This window comes from Calypte anna, chromosome 9 (genome assembly GCF_003957555.1).
Source record: "Calypte anna isolate BGI_N300 chromosome 9, bCalAnn1_v1.p, whole genome shotgun sequence".
In the NCBI taxonomy this organism is placed as follows: Eukaryota; Metazoa; Chordata; class Aves; order Apodiformes; family Trochilidae; genus Calypte; species Calypte anna.
In genome coordinates this window covers 15,666,598-15,685,661 of record NC_044255.1, presented here as the reverse complement: position 1 = coordinate 15,685,661, position 19,064 = coordinate 15,666,598, and the positions used below count along the sequence as shown (strand labels likewise).

General features: G+C 42.8%; 1 protein-coding gene across 1 annotated transcript; it reads right to left on the bottom strand.

Annotated features, from left to right (window-relative positions):
• Window positions 1-2,765: 2,765 nt before the first annotated feature.
• On the bottom strand, window positions 2,766-16,700 carry FYTTD1 (forty-two-three domain containing 1). Its single transcript, XM_008493332.2, is given in 11 exon segments — window positions 2,766-3,162; window positions 4,242-4,368; window positions 5,179-5,253; window positions 6,138-6,199; window positions 7,006-7,074; window positions 7,076-7,103; window positions 7,980-8,092; window positions 8,595-8,650; window positions 8,653-8,739; window positions 13,497-13,628; window positions 16,538-16,700. Coding segments are annotated over 11 exon segments (1,005 nt in total). The 5' UTR covers window positions 16,698-16,700; the 3' UTR covers window positions 2,766-3,066.
• Window positions 16,701-19,064: the final 2,364 nt, after the last annotated feature.

Below are 19,064 nucleotides of genomic sequence, written 5' to 3'. Positions count from 1 at the left end.
AGCGGAAGCGCCAGTACAGATGGGTCGGTTGGGCGGGACCTTAAAGATCACCTTAAAGACCCCCCCGGCACGGGCACTGACACCTTCGCACCAGGTTGCTCCGAGCCGGCCTGAACACATCCAGGCACGGGGCCAGCCACAGCCTCCCTGGGCTGCCTGATCTCACTATCTCACCCTCTTCCTACTGAAGAATTTCTTCCTGATGTCTAAAATCTCCCCTCTTCCAATTGAAAGCCATCACTCCTCATCCTATCGTTACATTCCCTGCAAAAAGTCCCACAGAGTTTATTGTATTCTGGAAAGTGCTCTAAGGTCTCCCTGGAGCCTTCTCCAGGCTGACCAGTCCTAACTCTCTCAAGCTGTCTTAGTAGGAGAGGTTCTCTGATCACTAAAAACAAATCAAGCATCCTCCGATTTTTCCTCTCATCTGGGGTGCATCTGGCACGCAAGAGTGCCTGGTTCTCCCTAACAACACCTGGAGTGCCCATACACCTAAAATTCAGGAAAACTCTACTTTCCCCATCAGGGTGGGATGCAATATAGCATCTCTTTAGCATCTCTGCTTTGGGCAGAGAACAAATCAGACCTATCCCAGCACCAAAACAAGGAGAAAAACACATGTATCTGAACTGGTGGAAAAATACCAGCTGCTTTTTTTTTTTTTTCCTTGATGTCATCAGTCCTTCAAAGATCTCTCTCTTTGCTGCAACATCCAAATAAATACCTGTCCTGCCCAGGGAGAGTGCTGATCTGCTGCTCATGCTGGAACTGCTGTTGTGCCTCAACACTGCCTGAAATCAGCAACCATGCAGGGCTGAGCTGGCAGCAAAGACAAAGACTGTAGGCAGGCAGGTGTCAGGACACTCACCATACTCAAATATATTTACAACAGGTAACATTTTTTCCTGCACCAGCAATTAACAGCAGCACTTTCACTGCTAGTGCTTAATTTTCAGGATAATGAATGCAAGCTCTCTTTAGATTAAGCTGCTGGCTAATGGCTGCAGCCCAATGTCTGGCATCTTCTTCAGAACATTTAATAAGAGCTTAACCATTAAGAAAATTCATTAAACCAATATGTGACCCAGGAGGTTATAACAGGAAAAAGACATTATGAAACCTGTAACTTTTTATTTAAAAAAAAAAATTAACAACTTCAGAATAGATCAAATGTAATAACTTCTCCAAAAATACCAAAAGGTACAGTGAAAAGCATCTTCTCATTAAAATACAAACTAGCATTTTTGATGCATTGCATCAATGTTTTGCATCTATGTTGATGCAAAAGGTGGGTTTTTTGTTGCATCCTGGCACATGGAAAACGTATACACTGAAACAGGATGACTGACAACACTTTACCTATTTAAATTCTAACAGTGGAACTTTTTTTTTCAAAAAAATTTCCTACTAATGATCAAGAAAAAGAAACTCTTAACACCATTACGTTTAGTTTTGCTTCTGCTAAGGTATATTTTTCAACACTGAAAATAAAGGTTTAAGTACTATATAGCATCAAGATGCCATTTCTGACTTTAAAACTGCTATACGAACAAAAGCCCTCTTACTGTTTAAACACTATTCAATTTGAAGTCCCAGTAAATGCTAGTTTAACCTGGAACTTGACATAAAATACAAGGAAATCAACTCAGCAAGAAGTCAAATGTAAATTCTTCAGGAAATATAAAAGGAATTTAAATCCACTTCAAACATCATAAAACATTTCTGGATGCAGCAAGCCAATTATTCTTTTACTGACTGTACCTAAACCTCATTGCTATAGAACAGTGTTAAGTTCATCAGTTCCTGGTCTGGAAGTAACTCTGAAGAGGTGCCTCATTTTTAGGGATAAATGCACATTAAGGAAACCCCAGTTGTTAGCATCCTGCAGATTCTTTTACACAAAGGTAAGCTGAAAGCAAGTGACTATATGCTCCTTCTTAATGCCTTACACTTGCTGACAAACTGAGGGTTTTCCTCCAGCAATATTCCCCAGTTTCAGCCAATTTCAAGATGTCTGGCCAATTCTGCTCAGCTTCAAGCATCCCATGGTACCTCTCTTTGGTATGCACAAACAAGTGCCATTAGATTGCTTTCCTCCAGCTATTTGTAAGAGCCACAGAAAACCCTCTGGAGCAAGGTATGCGAGGTAGGGATCCTATATCTGGGAGAGTAATGAACCCTACCATACCACTGACTTTCTTGTGAACTGTTGTATTTATTCCTATGAATTATTGAAAAAAATATGAAATTATTGCATTAAATTTGTAAAAAAACTTGAAGAAACAGAAAGCAAACATTTAAGAAAAAAAAATGAAACAAACATACTCCATTTATAGATGAACATGATGAATTTGAGCAATTTGTAATACAAACTATTCTCATACTGACTGTGCAGTGTTCCCCAATATAACCTGGACCACCTTAAAGGATAAGAGTAGAGTTATCTCAATCTCTGTTAAGTATTTTGGTCTAAGATAACAGCTGTATTTGTGAGAGTGAGGATACAAGACATTTAGCTTCAGGAAAGGAAAAAAACCTGAACTTCAAAAGCACAAAGAAGCACAACCAGTGCTCCCATGGAAAATGCCGCTACATCACTACCAAAGTATTCATGGACTCAGGCTCTGTGCCAAACTGGAGTCCAAAGGAAAAGTTCATAGGCAATCCTAAAAATCCTCAAGTGGGGTTTGTTATGAAACACTTAAAAAATCTTTACCATAATAGAGGGGTCAAAGAACAGATACTGAGCACTCCCAGACAAAGAACAAGACTTTTGAAATTCCCATTTGCGTTTCAGTTGCAAGATAAACTGATGTGTTTGTCATCATCTGGGCAACAGAATCTTTTCCAACCAGGTGATCGTGCCACTCCAGATCAGTTTCCCCTTCTCTCCCACCCCCCTCAGGGCACCATGTCTTTTACCATTCAAAGTAAAAGTAACAAAGACAGATCTGCCACCATCTTAGAAAGTAGTCTGGATAATTTCAGTGACATATGTTGTAATCTTCTGCCCATTTTTCCTCTGTTTCCTAGGCAGGTGGGATGAGTTCAAGTCCATCTGTCAGATTAGCCCACTGTTACAAAACGGCTTCCTTTGTTCTGAGACAGTGTTGTTCTTTGTTCCTTCAGGATCCCAAAACGTTCGTTCAGAGTCATCCCTGTCTGAAAAATGAAGTAATTTCACCACAAACACAGAAGACACTAGGTTAATTTAATCAAAGTAATGGAGGCGAGAAAATTTTTTCCTCATTCTGTATGATCACTTGAGTTAATTACCTCACTTAAATGAAAAAAAAAAAAAAGTTTAATGTGATTTCATCATTTCCCGCACCATTTAAAAATCAGATTGGACTACATATCAAGAGCTGGCATTTCTCAGAATTCATTAAGAACACACAGTACACACTGTCAGGACTGAAAGTTCACTCAAAATATCACAAGTTAAACTGAGGACATAAAGACTGAAAAAGGGAACTTTCTCTACACTCATTTCCCCATGCAGATTCTATGCAACTTCAAGAAATACAACATTTTTACCACGCAGATTACTTTCCAGTCCATCCAATTGAGGCAGTAGACTGTAATCACAATTTCTATTAATTTTACACTACAGTAGCAGACTATTTTTGACATATTCACAGAAGGAACAAACCCAGACTAACACACTGATCTCACAGTTTTCTACAGATGGCAGTAAGGAAATTATTACAAGATCAACACCTAGCTCTGTAGCCCCCCAAGAATTCCTTCAGTGACAGCACTAAGATTCCTGCACCACATCATCTGTCTTCATAAAACTTGTGAAAAACTGCTCAAACCTTTCAAACCTTTATATCACCACACTCAATGTTCTTTTCCTAGAAGCATAGCTAAATTTGCCTTAAAAATGCAGCTGTCAAGAGTTCCAGCAGGTTACACAACTGAAAGCAGCTCATCCCTGAATTACACACAGTTGCTGATTCAAGCACAGGAGGGACACCAGAGGGCTTTTAGAAATATTCAGCATTTTAAATCCCATTGAAAGCATGTGAGCACATAAGACATGAACTAGAGGAACAGGAACAGTGAGTTTAGTTACTTGCTTGAAGTTACATAACAACCTAGTGGAAGAACTGGAAGTGGAAACAAGAAGTCACTAGTTCCCTTTGTCACTAGTTTAGTCTAGGAGGAAAGTGCCTGGCTCACTGACTTCTAGCTGTCTTGAAACCACTTCTGCAGTTAAAGAAAGAAACTGCATTTACCTGTTTCCAACACTATTTAATATCAAACTGCAATGGAACCCCTTTGGGAATCTTCTTCTCTTCAGATTGGTCCCTCTTCATCAGAAACGGTGGCACAGGAGTACGAGTTAATCTTAATTTCTGGGAACTGAAAGAAGAAATGTTACCAAAGGACACAGTGAACAAACTCTATGCAATAAAGCCTTAATGCTGGTGGAGGTATGAATTTTTTCATCAAGCCATTTGATCAGGCTGACTGAAATAGCTGGAGGGTGCAAATTAAAGAAGGTCAAAGTCAGGCAGAAACTTTAAAAAGGTAGCCTTTCTTATTCTTATCAGACAGCAAGTATCCCAACAAGAAGGAATCTTATCTTTTCTCTCTCAATCCTACTGACAAACACAAATTATTCCCAGAATACAAAAAATAAAAATTGGTAGTCTTTCTTAAGAGTAAAATGCTATTAATGAGAAAAACTACAAGAGATTTTTAAAGTAAGATGCCTCATGAAACAACAGTACCATCAACAGCAAAGACAAATACAGCAATGCTTTCTTCAAGCACAGCTCCGGCACCATCTTTTATGGAATAGGGAGGAGCCCATTAGCTTCATTCATTAACTTAGGTGCTCATTCATTTTCATTCAGGTATGGAGGGAAAACAGCTGCAATACAATCTGATTGGAAGAGGCAGACAAGGTAGACGTCTACCAGATCCCCACTCTTCAACTCTATACACCACAGCAAGCTCCTAGCTGGGAGAGCCTTGTGAAATCCAGCTGATATTATTCAACCCATAGCTCAAAAAACACCCAGAAAGGGGATAGATTTAAAAAATCTTAACAAGTAGCTGTGACCTTGAGGTCACCTGAAGTACTGTCTACAAGAAACTTGCTAAATGACTCAGAAACAGTACTTTCAGTTTATGGCAAGACATTTCTCAACTTTTTTCAAAACTCACATTGGGGTTATTATTGCTCCTGGGTTATCAATGGACACTGTCAGAATCCCTCCGCTCGTGGTGGAAGTTCGCCATCTGTTTGAAAGCACAGAAATCACTTACAAAAACATGGCAGAAATTTCAGTCAAGATATCTTTAAAACTACATTGGAAAAAAAACCCCAAACAGCTAGTGAAGAATGTAGAAGCTTTCAGAATACAGGTCAGTACAAAGACCACTTGCAGTTAATCAACAAGAAGCCTGGCTATTGATTATTTTATCTTTTACAAAATCCTTAAGGAATCTAATTCAGGTGAGCACTAGATCACATGCTGCAGGGTGTACCAGAACTCCAGCACCATCCAAAATGTTCACTTTTTTATAACATTCACTTCCTTGCCACTGATGGGGCTGCTATGGTCCCTTACAACAAAGGCAAAGAGGTGACAGACTCGGGTTTGCACACCACGCTGCTCACTCAGCCTGTTTTGTGTTTACCAACAACCAATGTGTAAAGAGCTTCAGAGGCACTGAATGATATGGGGTGAATATATAGGGAGAGAGCTGAGTGTCCTACCTTGTGACCTGCCTCACTTATTTCTAAACAGCTTTGTAGGCTTATATGTATATTTAAATTTAATGGAAATTATATCAAGATGCCTCAGAAGAACACGGACATTTTGACTCTTTCTTTCTAATCTATGAAGAGATCAGAAAGATGGGTGGCAGAGATTACTTTGATTCTCTGAAGCTACCACCTTCCCCCCCCCTCCAGTTCCTGCAAATGCCTTACACAAATTCCTCCTGGTTAAATTAGAATTTAGGAAATGACTGGGAATGGGTGGAGGATCACTATCACTCAGTTGATATGACTACATGGGAAAAAAACCAACACAATTCAATTACCATAGCCAGGAAACCAGAACTAAAGTAAGAATCATCTGGGTAACCAAACTGAAGTTTCCTAATGAAATACTTACTGACGAGTTCTCTTTACTGTCTGATTATCAAGATCATCTGTTGACTGCACTTGGGCCTGCACCTGAAAACACACCAATTCAAACACTGGATTTGAATACTGTTGTGCTTCTCATTCCAGCAGCTGGAAATACAGCAGTTCAAAAACCAGGAGTTTAAGCTGTCTATATGCTATGCACAAATATGGCTGCACTTTCAGAGAGACTTCAAAGATAACTATCCTATTACCTTTGTAAGACATTGGAAGAATTACTTTAAGAACACAAAAATTGTCCAGTGATAGTAATTTAACTAATAGAGATGGAAACATTTATTTCAGCAGTACATCAGCAACATACACTCATCAAGATACACCAAAATGTTATAGGCCAGCAGAAAAACCCAGCTAGTTTTTAATCTTATCAGTGTTACATACATAGCATCCAATATGCTACTAAGTCCCACTGCTGTCTTAAGGGACTTGGGTTTTGTCTTACTCCTGATCCTGTCTGTAATTCTGCAATCCATGTGTTGGTTGACAGTAGCTACCTGCAGTCACGATGGCAGGTGTAGAATGAGGCCACAAAGAAAACTGAGAACTCCACTGTTATTCACTGCACATTCTGTATTCTCTTTATCTTACTCAAAATAAGTAGAAATTCTTAAACATCCAAAATAGTAACTAGCAGAAATAATGAAAATAACCCAAAAATAGCAAATGATTCACTCCTCATAGTCAGTTTCTAAAATATGTTTCTGCTCTACTCTTCACTCAAAGGCACCAGAAGTTCTACTCAGATCTGATAAAGTTTATTCTTTAATATTGGTGCTATAGGTTAGCTTAGCAGCCGGGGCACAATTTTGTCACTGATTTTCAGTAATTCTTATTACCTTCAGACCCCTTCTAAACAGGAAAGTTGCTTGACGAGTGTCTCTCTGCTGATTTAGCTTGTTGCCCAATTCTGGCAAGAGTGGACGGTATGTTATTCCTGTAATGGTTATTCAAATATAGTTACCAAAGTCTCCACAGATAACATGTTAGACACATTTAAGAAAGTCAGGAAAGTGCCCAATATCCTCCCTCCTAAGGACATGAGCAATGCTGCCTCTTTGAGGCTGAGATTTCTACTGGTATTAGCTCCTCATCTACCAGGTACAAAACACACTAGTCATAAAAATCACCTCTGTTACATATAAACCTAACACTCCTAACACCACATAACAGTATGGTATTAATTCTACTTTTTACTTTGCTCAGTAGCCTCCAGCACATTAAACATTGCTGATTAGATGAAAAAAATCCAAACCAAAAAAACCAACAGAAAAAAAACCCAAGAGAAGTCTCGATATGTATAAAGAAAGCCTGTGCAGTTTCCCACCATAGAGTCACATAGTGAATTTTTAATAATGGAGACCAGTAAGCTGCAGCTCCTAACAGACTTGTTAAATCCAGCACGAAAAAACCATGCAGTAGCTTCCATAAAACTGAAGATGGCACCAGCTTCCACAAAAGCATTTTATTCACAAGTGCAGAAAGTTCACTAAACCACAGCTATCACTTCAAAGCTACTGAAATCTGTGTTTCAGCCATTTCCCAATAGGCTGCCTGTGATCTAAATGAAGGCACAGCACTGAGTGCTCACAAACAGAGGTAATCCTGAGTGCTCTACATGGTAGTAAATACCTGCCTGTGTACAGAGACCATATTTTTCCCATACTTGGCTTTCAAGATTCGTAGAACTTCATACACATGGTAGTTTTGACTGCACTACCACAAGTATCTACATCTTCTCTTGGACTCAGTCTTGTCAAGGTTGCTATGGAAAGTTGTCCAGGAGAGTTCAGAAAGCAGAAGATATTTTTACCTTCTGTTGAGTGGGGCAGGTCTCCTGAGGGCTGGAGCTTGTTTTCTCTGCATTTCAGATTGTCTCTGCAGGTTTGTTTTCTTTTTCAAGACTGGGTAATTCCGCTGGGCATTCTTAAAATACAACGAATATATTGCAGATCTGTGCTGTACACAAACACTTCAATTTCCATTTAGAAACAGCATATGGACTAACATTAGCTTTGCCTACCTTACATAGTCTGGCATAATTTGAAAATACTTCCTACACTTGTTAGCATGTCCATGTCAGCTAAATCACTGGTTTGTAACAAAGCAATGGCAAAGTCAAAAAATCCTAGTAAGTGAGCTTCTCATATAAAATACAGTAACTCCCTCCATACTTTCACAGAACATACTTTCTGTGGTTCAGTTTTCATGGACCTGCAACCCAATTAAGCGTTAAAAAAAACCTTTCAAACCTAGTCATTAACCACCCCACTTAAAACAAACAAGAACTCAGCTAAGACATCCACAGCTTAATAAAACGTTGCACCAGGGATCTCAATTTTATATTTCAGTAGGCACTGTTCTGAAGCCATGATGTTTCATTCTTCCAATCTGTTCTTACCTGAAGCACTAGCATTGTACTAATTACCTTCTCACTGAGGGGCTGTCTGTTCAGAGGACTAATTCCTTTGTGTGAGCCCACTGCTTTCTGGCTGCCAAGCCAGTTACAACTCCATAAGAACGTTTCTTCCCTGTTATCTTCTTTCTGCGTCCCAGGCGATTTTTACCATAACCTGCAATAGGCATGAAGAGTTCCAACAATTTGTTAGCTGGCTGCACAGTTGAAGCCTTAGAGCAGAAGCCATCGCTACACTTGAAGACAATTCAGCTGCTTGGTTATGTTAGCAGGTTTGGCACAAACCCTAGCAGAAGAATCATCTGGTAGATCAGAGTTTTGTTCTGGTTCATTGCATTAATTCTGCTGAATATTTGGTATTCGACCTATCTATAAGAAAAACTTATGAGTTACTCTGGCACAGAAAACTACAAAAATACTCTGAAATGGAACTTCATCAAGTGCTAAATAATGCAAAACTAAACCAAGCCAAAACAACCAGCTCCCCACCCATTCAGCAAACTTTAAATTACCAGTTTATTTTAAAGAAAGGAAGGGGGGGGGGAGAAGCAACTTCAAAGCTGATTTATTTAGATCAGTGGTTCCCAAGACATGACGTAAGAAAAAAGAATACAGTAACTGGCCCACAAACCATATTAAACAGCACACAAATTACATCACATTCAAAATGTTTTGAATTAGAACTCTGCATGGCAGTCTGGACAAAACTGAGAATTGAAAGCAGCCTTTGAATATAAAAGGCTTATGAGTCTGAGGTCTGTAGTATAAACATCTGAAATCTCCAGTTACCAGGGTTTGGTTAACCCTGTCTGGAGCCATTTAGCTTCACACTACAAATACAGAACATGCTTCAGTTTTACCCCAAGTATCATCCTATCTAGGACCTTAGACTGCAAAATAAATATAAGAATAAGGAGTCAGCTCTACAGCAACAGACACATCTACATTTTGACATACTGAATTCATAGCATCAATAATAAACCTGTGCTTTTCATGAGATAGAAGTAATCACAAGGTAAGCCATCAATAAGAACCCAGTTTAGATAAATCTGCCATACACAGCCATGGACCCACATTTTGGGGACAGTTAGCAAATGCTCTTCTTTTCAAATAGGAAAGCTGAGAAACAGGGTTAATTAGGCTGAAAGGACCTCATGAGCTCTCCGGACCAACCTCTGCTCAAATAAATGTCAACCACAAAGTTAACCTAAGCTGCACAGTTGAATTCTGTTTATCACCAAGGAGAACTTTTATTTAAATGAACAATGTTCCTCTTTCTGTTTCTTCCCCCAAAGCTGAAAAGAGACCAAGCTGAAGTTCCTCACTTTTTTACAGAGAGTTTGGCAGACACCTCTAGAACCACAAGGAATTGAATCCTATTGATCACTTGTGGTTCCTGGTAGCTGTCCACAGAAGATTTACTAATCAGAGTAACTTCAGCGGCAACAGAGCAGCAATAAATCTATTGCTCAGAAGCAGTAATAATTAGAACGTCATAAGTTACTAATAGCTAGAATTCTCAGATGAACTATTTAAGAGTACTTTCTGCTCAAGAAACAATAGAAAAGTGTATAATTTTAGAAAATGTGTGCAATTGTATAGGAGGGAGCAGTTACAGCTGGTCACAATGTTTCACCAATCTAGCAATTTTGAAACAAAACAAAACAAAAACCCAAACCTACTAAAAAAACAAACCAGTTTGCTTTTTCCTAGAACAAGGGCAGGCAAGAAGGAAAGGTTCCAAGAGACAAAAGTAACTGCCAAGGCAGCCATATTTAGAGTTTTAGATTTGCAGCTCAAGTTCCTCCTAGAATTTTAAATTCTAATAGTTGCTTCTTTTATGCCCTTCAGATCACAAACAATTTCATTTGACAATTGAGTCATAAACAGAAGCCTATGTGTTTGATAATCTACAACTTAAATTCACTTTTGCACTAAACAAATACGCTTATACTTGAGCTGACTGCTGGGCTGATATTTTCCTGTTCTATCACAAGTTTACTGAAGATGCAGAAATTGAGTAACACTGCTATGTTGGCCTATATAGAAAACAAAACTTCTCTGAGCCCTGAGCAACACAACATTCCACTGATCCCCAAAGACATTTGTCTCTGAGATGCTAATGATGAGCTGCTGCTACAACAAATACTAGGCAAAAACAAAGATGAAATGGGAATCACTGTGGATACATTAGACAGATGTGCGTTTTGTTTGTGATGAATGCTACTAAACAAAAGATTGCATGTCAAACACTCTGTTATCTTGGATTGAGGTGGTAACCTTTTTGACTAGACTCTATTCTTCCATATTTTACTAATCCAGTGCTAAAAAGATACTTTTCAAAATTAACCATAAGCAAACTCAGTCCTCACTTGAAGCAGGTGTCCATGTACTGGACTAAAACCTATGAATAATTTTAGAGATGACTCTCATTAATAAAAAAAACCAAAACCAACAATGAACCAGATAGCTATTTGGGGAATCTAGAGTAAAGCTGGTATTGTGCACTTTGCCTTTCTTTACTCCCCACCTATATGATTTTTTTCCCCACTTTTGTATTCCATTGTAAAAACATTGGCTGAAGGCTGACATAGTGCTTCCTTTGAATCCCAAGGTTTTAACAAGAAAATCCAACTCAGACACTTTGCACTATCCACTTATATATCCCTGAGGAAGCACTACGCTCAGCAGTTTACAGCTATTTTGGGGAAGTCTGCTAGGAGAACCTTACTACGCAAATATGCTGACTCTGAGCTCTGGCAAGGCCTCCACAGTCCCTAATACATGGGCTTGGCATTGGCCCACTAAGGAATGAACTGGGAGCCCTGGTGACAGAGGATATAAAGAAGGCAGAGGTGCTGAACGCCTTCTTTGCCTCTGTCTTTACTGCAGGGTTTCCGCATGAGCCCCAGATTCATTTAGCCCCAGAAGTAGTCAAGATAGATGAGGAGTTTGACATGGTAGATGAGGATTGGGTTAGGGATCAGCTGAGTAATCTGGACATCCATAAGTCGATGGGTCCAGATGGAATGCATCCAAGGGTGCTGAGGGAGCTGGCGGAGGTCATTGCTAGGCCACTCTCCATCATCTTCAGTAAGTCATGGGTAACAGGAGAGGTGCCTGAGGACTGGAGGATAGCAAATGTCACTCCAGTCTACAAGAAGGGCAAGAAGGAGGACCCGGGTAACTATAGACCAGTCAGCCTCACCTCCATCCCTGGAAAGGTGATGGAACAACTTGTTCTTGTCACTATCTCCAGACATATCAAGGACATGGGGGTCATCAAGAGCAGTCAGCATGGTTTTATCAAGGGTAAATCATGTTTGACTAACCTCATAGCCTTCTATGAGGAAATTACTAGTTGGATAGATGATGGAAGAGCGGTAGATGTGGTTTATCTTGATTTCAGTAAAGCATTTGACACCGTCTCTCACAGCATCCTTGTAGATAAGTTGATCAAGTATGGGTTTGGTGATCAGGTAGTGAGGTGGATCAGGAACTGGTTGAAAGGAAGGAGTCAGAGAGTTGTAGTCAATGGGGCAGAATCTGGTTGGAGGTGTGTGACTAGTGGAGTCCCTCAGGGGTCGGTACTAGGACCGGTGTTGTTCAATATCTTCATCAACGACTTGGATGAGGGTATAGAATGTACTCTCAGCAAGTTTGCTGATGACACTAAGCTGGGAGGAGTGGCTGACACACCGGAAGGCTGTGCTGCCATTCAGAGAGACTTAGACAGGCTGGAGAGTTGGGCAGAGAGAAACATGATGAAATTCAACAAGGGGAAGTGTAGAGTTTTGCATTTGGGGAAGAACAACCCGATGTCCCAGTATAGGTTGGGGGCTGACCTGCTGGAGAGCAGTGTAGGTGAAAGAGACCTGGGGGTCCTGGTAGACAAGAGGATGACCATGAGCCAGCAATGTGCCCTTGTGGCCAAGAAGGCTAATGGCATCCTGGGGTGCATTAGAAAGGGTGTGGTTAGTAGGTCAAGAGAGGTTCTCCTCCCCCTCTATTCTGCATTGGTGAGGCCGCACCTGGAGTATTGTGTCCAGTTCTGGGCCCCTCAGTTCAAGAAGGACAGGGAAGTGCTTGAAAGAGTCCAGCGCAGAGCTACTAAGATGATTAAGGGAGTGGAACATCTCCCTTATGAGGAAAGGCTGAGGGAGCTGGGTCTCTTTAGTTTGGAGAAAAGGAGACTGAGGGGTGACCTCATCAATGTTTTCAAATATGTAAGGGGTGAGTGTCAGGGAGATGGAGTTAGGCTTTTCTCAGTGGTGACCAGTGATAGGACAAGGGGTAATGGGTGTAAATTGGAGCATAGGAGGTTCAAGTTGAATATTCGAAAAAATTTTTTACTGTAAGGGTGACAGAGCCCTGGAACAGGCTGCCCAGGGGGGTCGTGGAGTCCCCTTCACTGGAGACATTCAAAACCCGCCTGGACACGTTCCTATGCGAAGTGCTCTAGGTGGCCCTGCTCTGGCAGGGGGGGTTGGACTAGATGATCTTTCGAGGTCCCTTCCAACCCCAAGGATTCTATGATTCTATGATTCTATGATTGGCATAAGCACTCTGTCCACCCATCTCTGAGAGGGGATAAAGTTTCAACACAATTTCCAAAATTAAAATAAATTTATAAAATCAGAAAGAAAGCCAATCCTTCCTTGAGTCAGAGTCCATCAAGACTGCAAGCTCCCTGTTAGCCAAACATGGATGGTTTTCTCACACTGAATCACAAAAAACCCTGAACTTTAATGGATCTCAAAGAACTGCATTAACCTCAAAACTTCATTCTGTAAACTGCATACTGATAGGCATCTGAATGGACCATTTCAATCCATACTTTTTCATTAGGTTACATTTCAACTCAAAAAAAAAACCTCAAAGCAAAACCTTCCACATTACATTTGACATACACACCTTTCTGCTGCTGGATTCCCCACTTGGACCCAGGTGTCCTGAACTGTTGTGTTCGAGTTTGTTGAAGCCCTCTCTTCACTTTGGGAGAATATTGTTTTCTTTCTTCTTTCTTGTTCAGTTTAATTATATCATCTGTAAGTAGAAAATAAATAAATTTTTTTAAAAAATTGATACACTGTAGACGTATCCTAGTTCTGAAAACTCAAGTAGGCTGGGAGTCAAAACCAGTCAGTCTTGCAAAGCCAAAACATACACGACAGGGTTCAAGAAATATCTCTACAGAACATTCAACCCATGTTCACCTTTCAGTACTTCCTTATAGTATAATGCCCTATCAGAAGAGAAGCAGTTGCACATATCCACAACATCCAGAAGACCTGAAATATTATGGCATTCTGCCCAGCATGAAATTTTACATTGAGTAACTACATTAGCTTCTACACACCCTTACAGAGAAGGTAATCCCAACCAACAGACACTAGATTCCAGACAAAATGTCAAATAAAGCCTTAGTTTCTTCATCCTAAATTACTTAAAAAAAAAACACACAAAAGGAATTGAGCCTATCACACTGAACTGTGTTCATAATTCAAGGTTGAGATGATGGGAGAAAAGTAAGCAAGATTTGTCTCCCGAGGTATCTGCAATCCAAAGCAATCATCTTACCTACTGTCCAGGGGAACAATGTTGAACAGATTATTAGCTGGTTTAAATAATAAATACTGATAATAAATAATAAACTGATAAAAAGTGTACAGCAGGTCAGTCAAGTGCAAATCATGCCACATCACTTTGATTTCCTTCACTGATCTGGTAACTGGCTCAGGATAAGAGTAAAGCAAAAGATGTGGCATGCTTTTATTTGACTGTCAGCTTGTTTACAAAAATACCATAATTAAAAATGTCAAAATAAATTATTGCATCAAGATCATGAGAGCACAACTGATAAAAGTGTTATGTTTCAATGGGGATCTACCACAAACACATGGACATCCTTTTCTGAGACAAGAAGAGATGGGAATGGGCCTACTGTGTTTATAATAGAGTTTGAATGGACTCAGATGGGGCAGAACAAACAAAGCAGCATAAAAAGAAAATCCACCACATTGTTACCCAATGTTTTGTATCCTGCTGAAGTCAAGGCAAGAGAAAATCAGCTTCCTATGCCACAAAAATGATTGGATATTCAGAAAAAAAAAATCTACTAGGATAAGGAACACTGATATTGGTCACTCAGAGTTTGATTTTTATTGGAATTTCTTTACCAACAGAATCATCCCTGGAAGAATTGCCTTGTACGTTTTTAAATAAAAGGATATGTCAGCTGTTCTTGTACTTGGGGAAATGAAGGGTAGCAGGCACTGTAAGCATTTTTTTGCTGAGACACACTGAAGCAATCTCCTGTCTTGGCTGATATCACAGATCAAACATATAGCTAAACCAGCAGAATAATGTTGGAGCATCATCAAACTGAAGGTTAGCTTCAGGTGAGCTGCACACAGCACACCAGCAATAAAAACTGGTTTCACCTTTATTGCATGAGAAAATATTCAAAATTAATATCTAGATTTTAATATTTCCTAGATTAACGTTGTGTCAATTTTTTGGTAGTGTGACAGATGTGGGATTACATCTTTGCTTACACCAGGCCACACAACTTTGACCTGGGGACAGTAGCTGGGGCTGATGCTGCTCTCCTGCAAATCAACCCTTACAAGGAAACAAGGTAAGGGACACACCCACTCACAACAGCTTCTTCAACAGCTCATCACCATGAAGTCTCAACAGCCTTCCGCCATTTCCTATTAGTCAATGTCCAGGATATGCAGTAGTGGCTAACTGAAAGGTTAATTTGGCCAAGAAACACTAGAATATATGAAAGTACAACTAGCCACTCAGAATCAGTATCTCTTGGAAACAAAACTTCAGTGTCCTGCAAGTAAAAATAGATTTATATGAAGGCTGTAATGCCACTCCACATTCAGACAAATTCTAAACATTGTTTCAGCCGTCATCTCCATTGCCAAAACACAGAACTTCATTGGAACACTTACAGAAGGAAAAATTGTTCAATCCTCTTATTTTAAGGTGGTCCAAGGTCTGACATTAACATTCTATTTCACATAGTGATTTCACTTTTCGAAGTAAGTCTGCTGCTACCTACCACCTACCTGGTAGCATCACGGAGCAGTCTTGGTGTGCACAAAACCATTTTTTTTTACAATAACACTAAGCTGGAAGGTGCCCTACAGGTATGCACCTAATGTGTCCCTATATGTTAAGGGGACTCAGCTCCCAGAAGCAGAACAGAACTAGTCTGAGATTCTTCTTTGAAATACACATAGCATGGACTTCAGCTTCTCCCACACACTCGAGATCTGTAGAACCGAACACACGGAGCCGAGGGGAGGACCGGGGGGATGGGAAGATTGTCGCAGAAAACCACACCACACAGAACATCACGCTTGAGCTGCCTGGTAAAGTACTGCGGGAGTTAAGGAAGGAGACTTGCCACTACCCACTTGCAAACCTGGCAAGAAATAAAGGCTGCAGCCCAACCACGCCGCCTCTCCAATTACGAGGCCCGGGCCACCCAGCACCCGGCACCGCGGCCTGACCGATGCCAAGCGCCCCGCTCCTCGGTCAGCTCCGGACACCCAGATGGAGCAAAGGGAACCCACCCCCGCTGAACCCAGCCCCTCTCTAGCCAGGGGCAGCGACCTCCCGGCCCCAGACCCCCGAGAGCCGCCGGGGGCAAGGCTGGGCCGGGCCTCGCCTCGCCACCGCCACGGGCGCCCGAAGCCGGGCCGGCACCGCGCCCCCACCGCTCCCGCTGTGGTAGGGTCCTGCCCCCCCCCGCGCCTGACATGGAGCAGGCGGCCCCCCACCCTCTGCGTCCCCCGTTGGTTCCGCCCGCGCCGGTGCCCGGCAATGCCCGTTGGTTCGTCCCTTCCCCCCCCCCGCACCGGCCTTAGCGCTTGGTTCAGCCCGCGCCCCTCCACCCTCTCCCCTTCGCGGCGGGCCCCAGGCGCTCTCCTCACCGAGGGACATGTCGATCTTCTCCAGGCTGTCGCTGCTGCCGTTCCGGGCCCCGGCCGTAGCCGAGGAGCCCGAAAGCGGGCCCACAGCCCCGAACCCGCTCATAGCTGCCCTCAAGACCACCACCGCCTCCCCTCGCCGCCTCCAGCGGGCTGCACGCATGCGCAGGGTGTGGCCGCGCCTGCGCCGGCGTCCTCCCCCGCCCGGGCGCTGGCAAAGGGCGCATGCGCAGTACCCTCCTCCCAGCACGGGGAGCAGATGCAGCCGCTTAGGGAGGAGAGCGCCCCTTCCCGCTCCGAAGGTGGCGCGCTGCCCCCTACCGGCCGGGAGGAGCGGTTACAGCCCGGGTGTGCTGGGGTGCGGTCCCGGCGGGGGAGCGGTCCCGGCGGGGGTGCGGTCCCGGGCGGTGCCGGGATGCCGCTTGCAGGAGGGTTCCTCCAGGGACAGCGGGTGTCCTTGGAAAGGGAGAGGTCCGCCCGGCCACAAGGGCTTGGAGCCAAGGGGTGGCGGTGGGAAGCGGGAGGCGATGGCGGCGGGTCCGGCTGCGGGGCAGGGCGCGGAGCCGCGGGCAAGCGATGGAGCCGGGCGGGTACCGGGATGCTGCGTGGCCGGGGAAGCTGAGAAGCTGCGGGGCCGGGTGTGCAGCGGAGAACCTGAACGCCAGGTGACTTTGCCTGCAACCCCAGTGCAATTAATCACAATAACCTGTTCTGTAGCAGCAGCCCCACGCAGGCTGGGTTCTAGCAGAATTCCGTCTCCAAACGCCAAACACGGGGTTCAAACAGGGTTCCTATTTCAAAATACCACGTTGGGCTTGAAATGGCAATTTAAAAACAGAACAGTATGATGACTGACATTTTGTTTTCTTAGGGCTTTTTTCAGAGTTATGTTTTTGGTCAGGATCACATGATTCAAAAATTCAAAAGCAAAAATATCAAGTTAAGAAGGAATCTAGTGAAACCTTTCTTCCCTCCCCCCATATATCTGCATTTTCCGGAGCTGTGTGCATGGTTGGTAGGTCAACAGTACACACATACTTGGGCTCAGCTGCCTGCTGCTAAACCAGTTGTGACAGAGCTGAGATCTGCCTCTTTCTTGCACAGTGGCACTTCCATCACTTGGCACTCTCTTTACTAAATCTAAGGGATGGTAATTATCTCTGGAATCTCTACATCTCACTCACAGTTGGTTTAAATTGGTCTGTGAATTCCAGAGATAGCAAAGGAAGGAGCAGATGGGCAGGCAGCATGGTGGCAGAGCTGCACATGCTGACAGGAAAATCCATACCAGTTCCCCCAGTTCCCAGTGGCCACCAGGCATTATGGTCCCTATCTCCCTGAGTGTTGTCTGGGAGCTGTGCTGAGCCCATCATTCAAAAGCTGACTTCCCTCTTGGCCTTCAGTGGGCTTTGCAACATGACCAAAGGACAGATGGTTTTAGGGCCTGCCTCCAGGGCTAGGGAGCTCTGTATCCAGACTCTGTTGCTAAAGCCCTTGGGAGAATAAATATTTCTATACACACCACTTTATGCACGACCACCTCCATGCAGTAGAAACGTGCTACATTTCATTAACTGCCCACGTACTCCATATGCTCATTTGCTAAAACAAATGCTCTGGGTCCCAATACACAACTGACTCCTCGCACGAGCAGTCCCTGGTGCAGGCAGCTCTGTCCTTCTGTGCTAGGAGGCACCTGCACCCAAATACTACACAGGCCTTGCCCCTACACTGCACTACTGGGGATCTTTCATGGAGTAGTATCATGAAAAGCAAAAATAAGAGAGGAAGGTGAGGCTTTCTGGCCTCTGCTCTGTCTTGTACTGTACTGCCGACTGGCGACAAGGCCTTGTGCTCTCCATTTACACAAATGTGTCTCTTCCTTTTTAAAATATGGCAAATCATGTGGTCCTGGATGATCATCTTGCTGCCTTCTGCTGGCTAGAAGAGAATGGCTCAATAATTCTCATAGGACCTCTTCAGCTAGTGGAAGATTTTCCCTTCAAGCAGGGGGAGCTCATGACCATGGTTCCTGGAGCTGTGAGTTCTACCCCATTTTCTTCTCCATGCTCTCCATGTACAGACAGTTGGAGACTGTTCAGACATGGTGACTTGGAGCCACAGATCTGATAATTTATGCATTTTCTTCCAGATGACAAGTGGGATTTGATGACAAGTGATTGATGACAAGTGGGACTTGAGATTCCTAAAGTCAGCCTACATTTCTAATGGGAAGATGATATCGTCGGATGACCAATACTAATAATAGCGGTGTCAAATAAAAGATGTATTAAAAAAACCCAACAAAACCCCCACCTTTAACACAAATTCCTGTGATAAGGTGCAGCTCCACTTGGTGACTAACTCACACTGATAAAGCAGGCGTTCTGTTTACCCAAAACACTAACAAAGTGCTGCAAAAGTGGCAGATGCCGCCTCCCCTCATGACAAGTGGAAATCAGACAAAATCCAGACTGTACCACATCATGAGTCACATTTACTATCCAGACAGGGCAACAGCTGTCTGCTG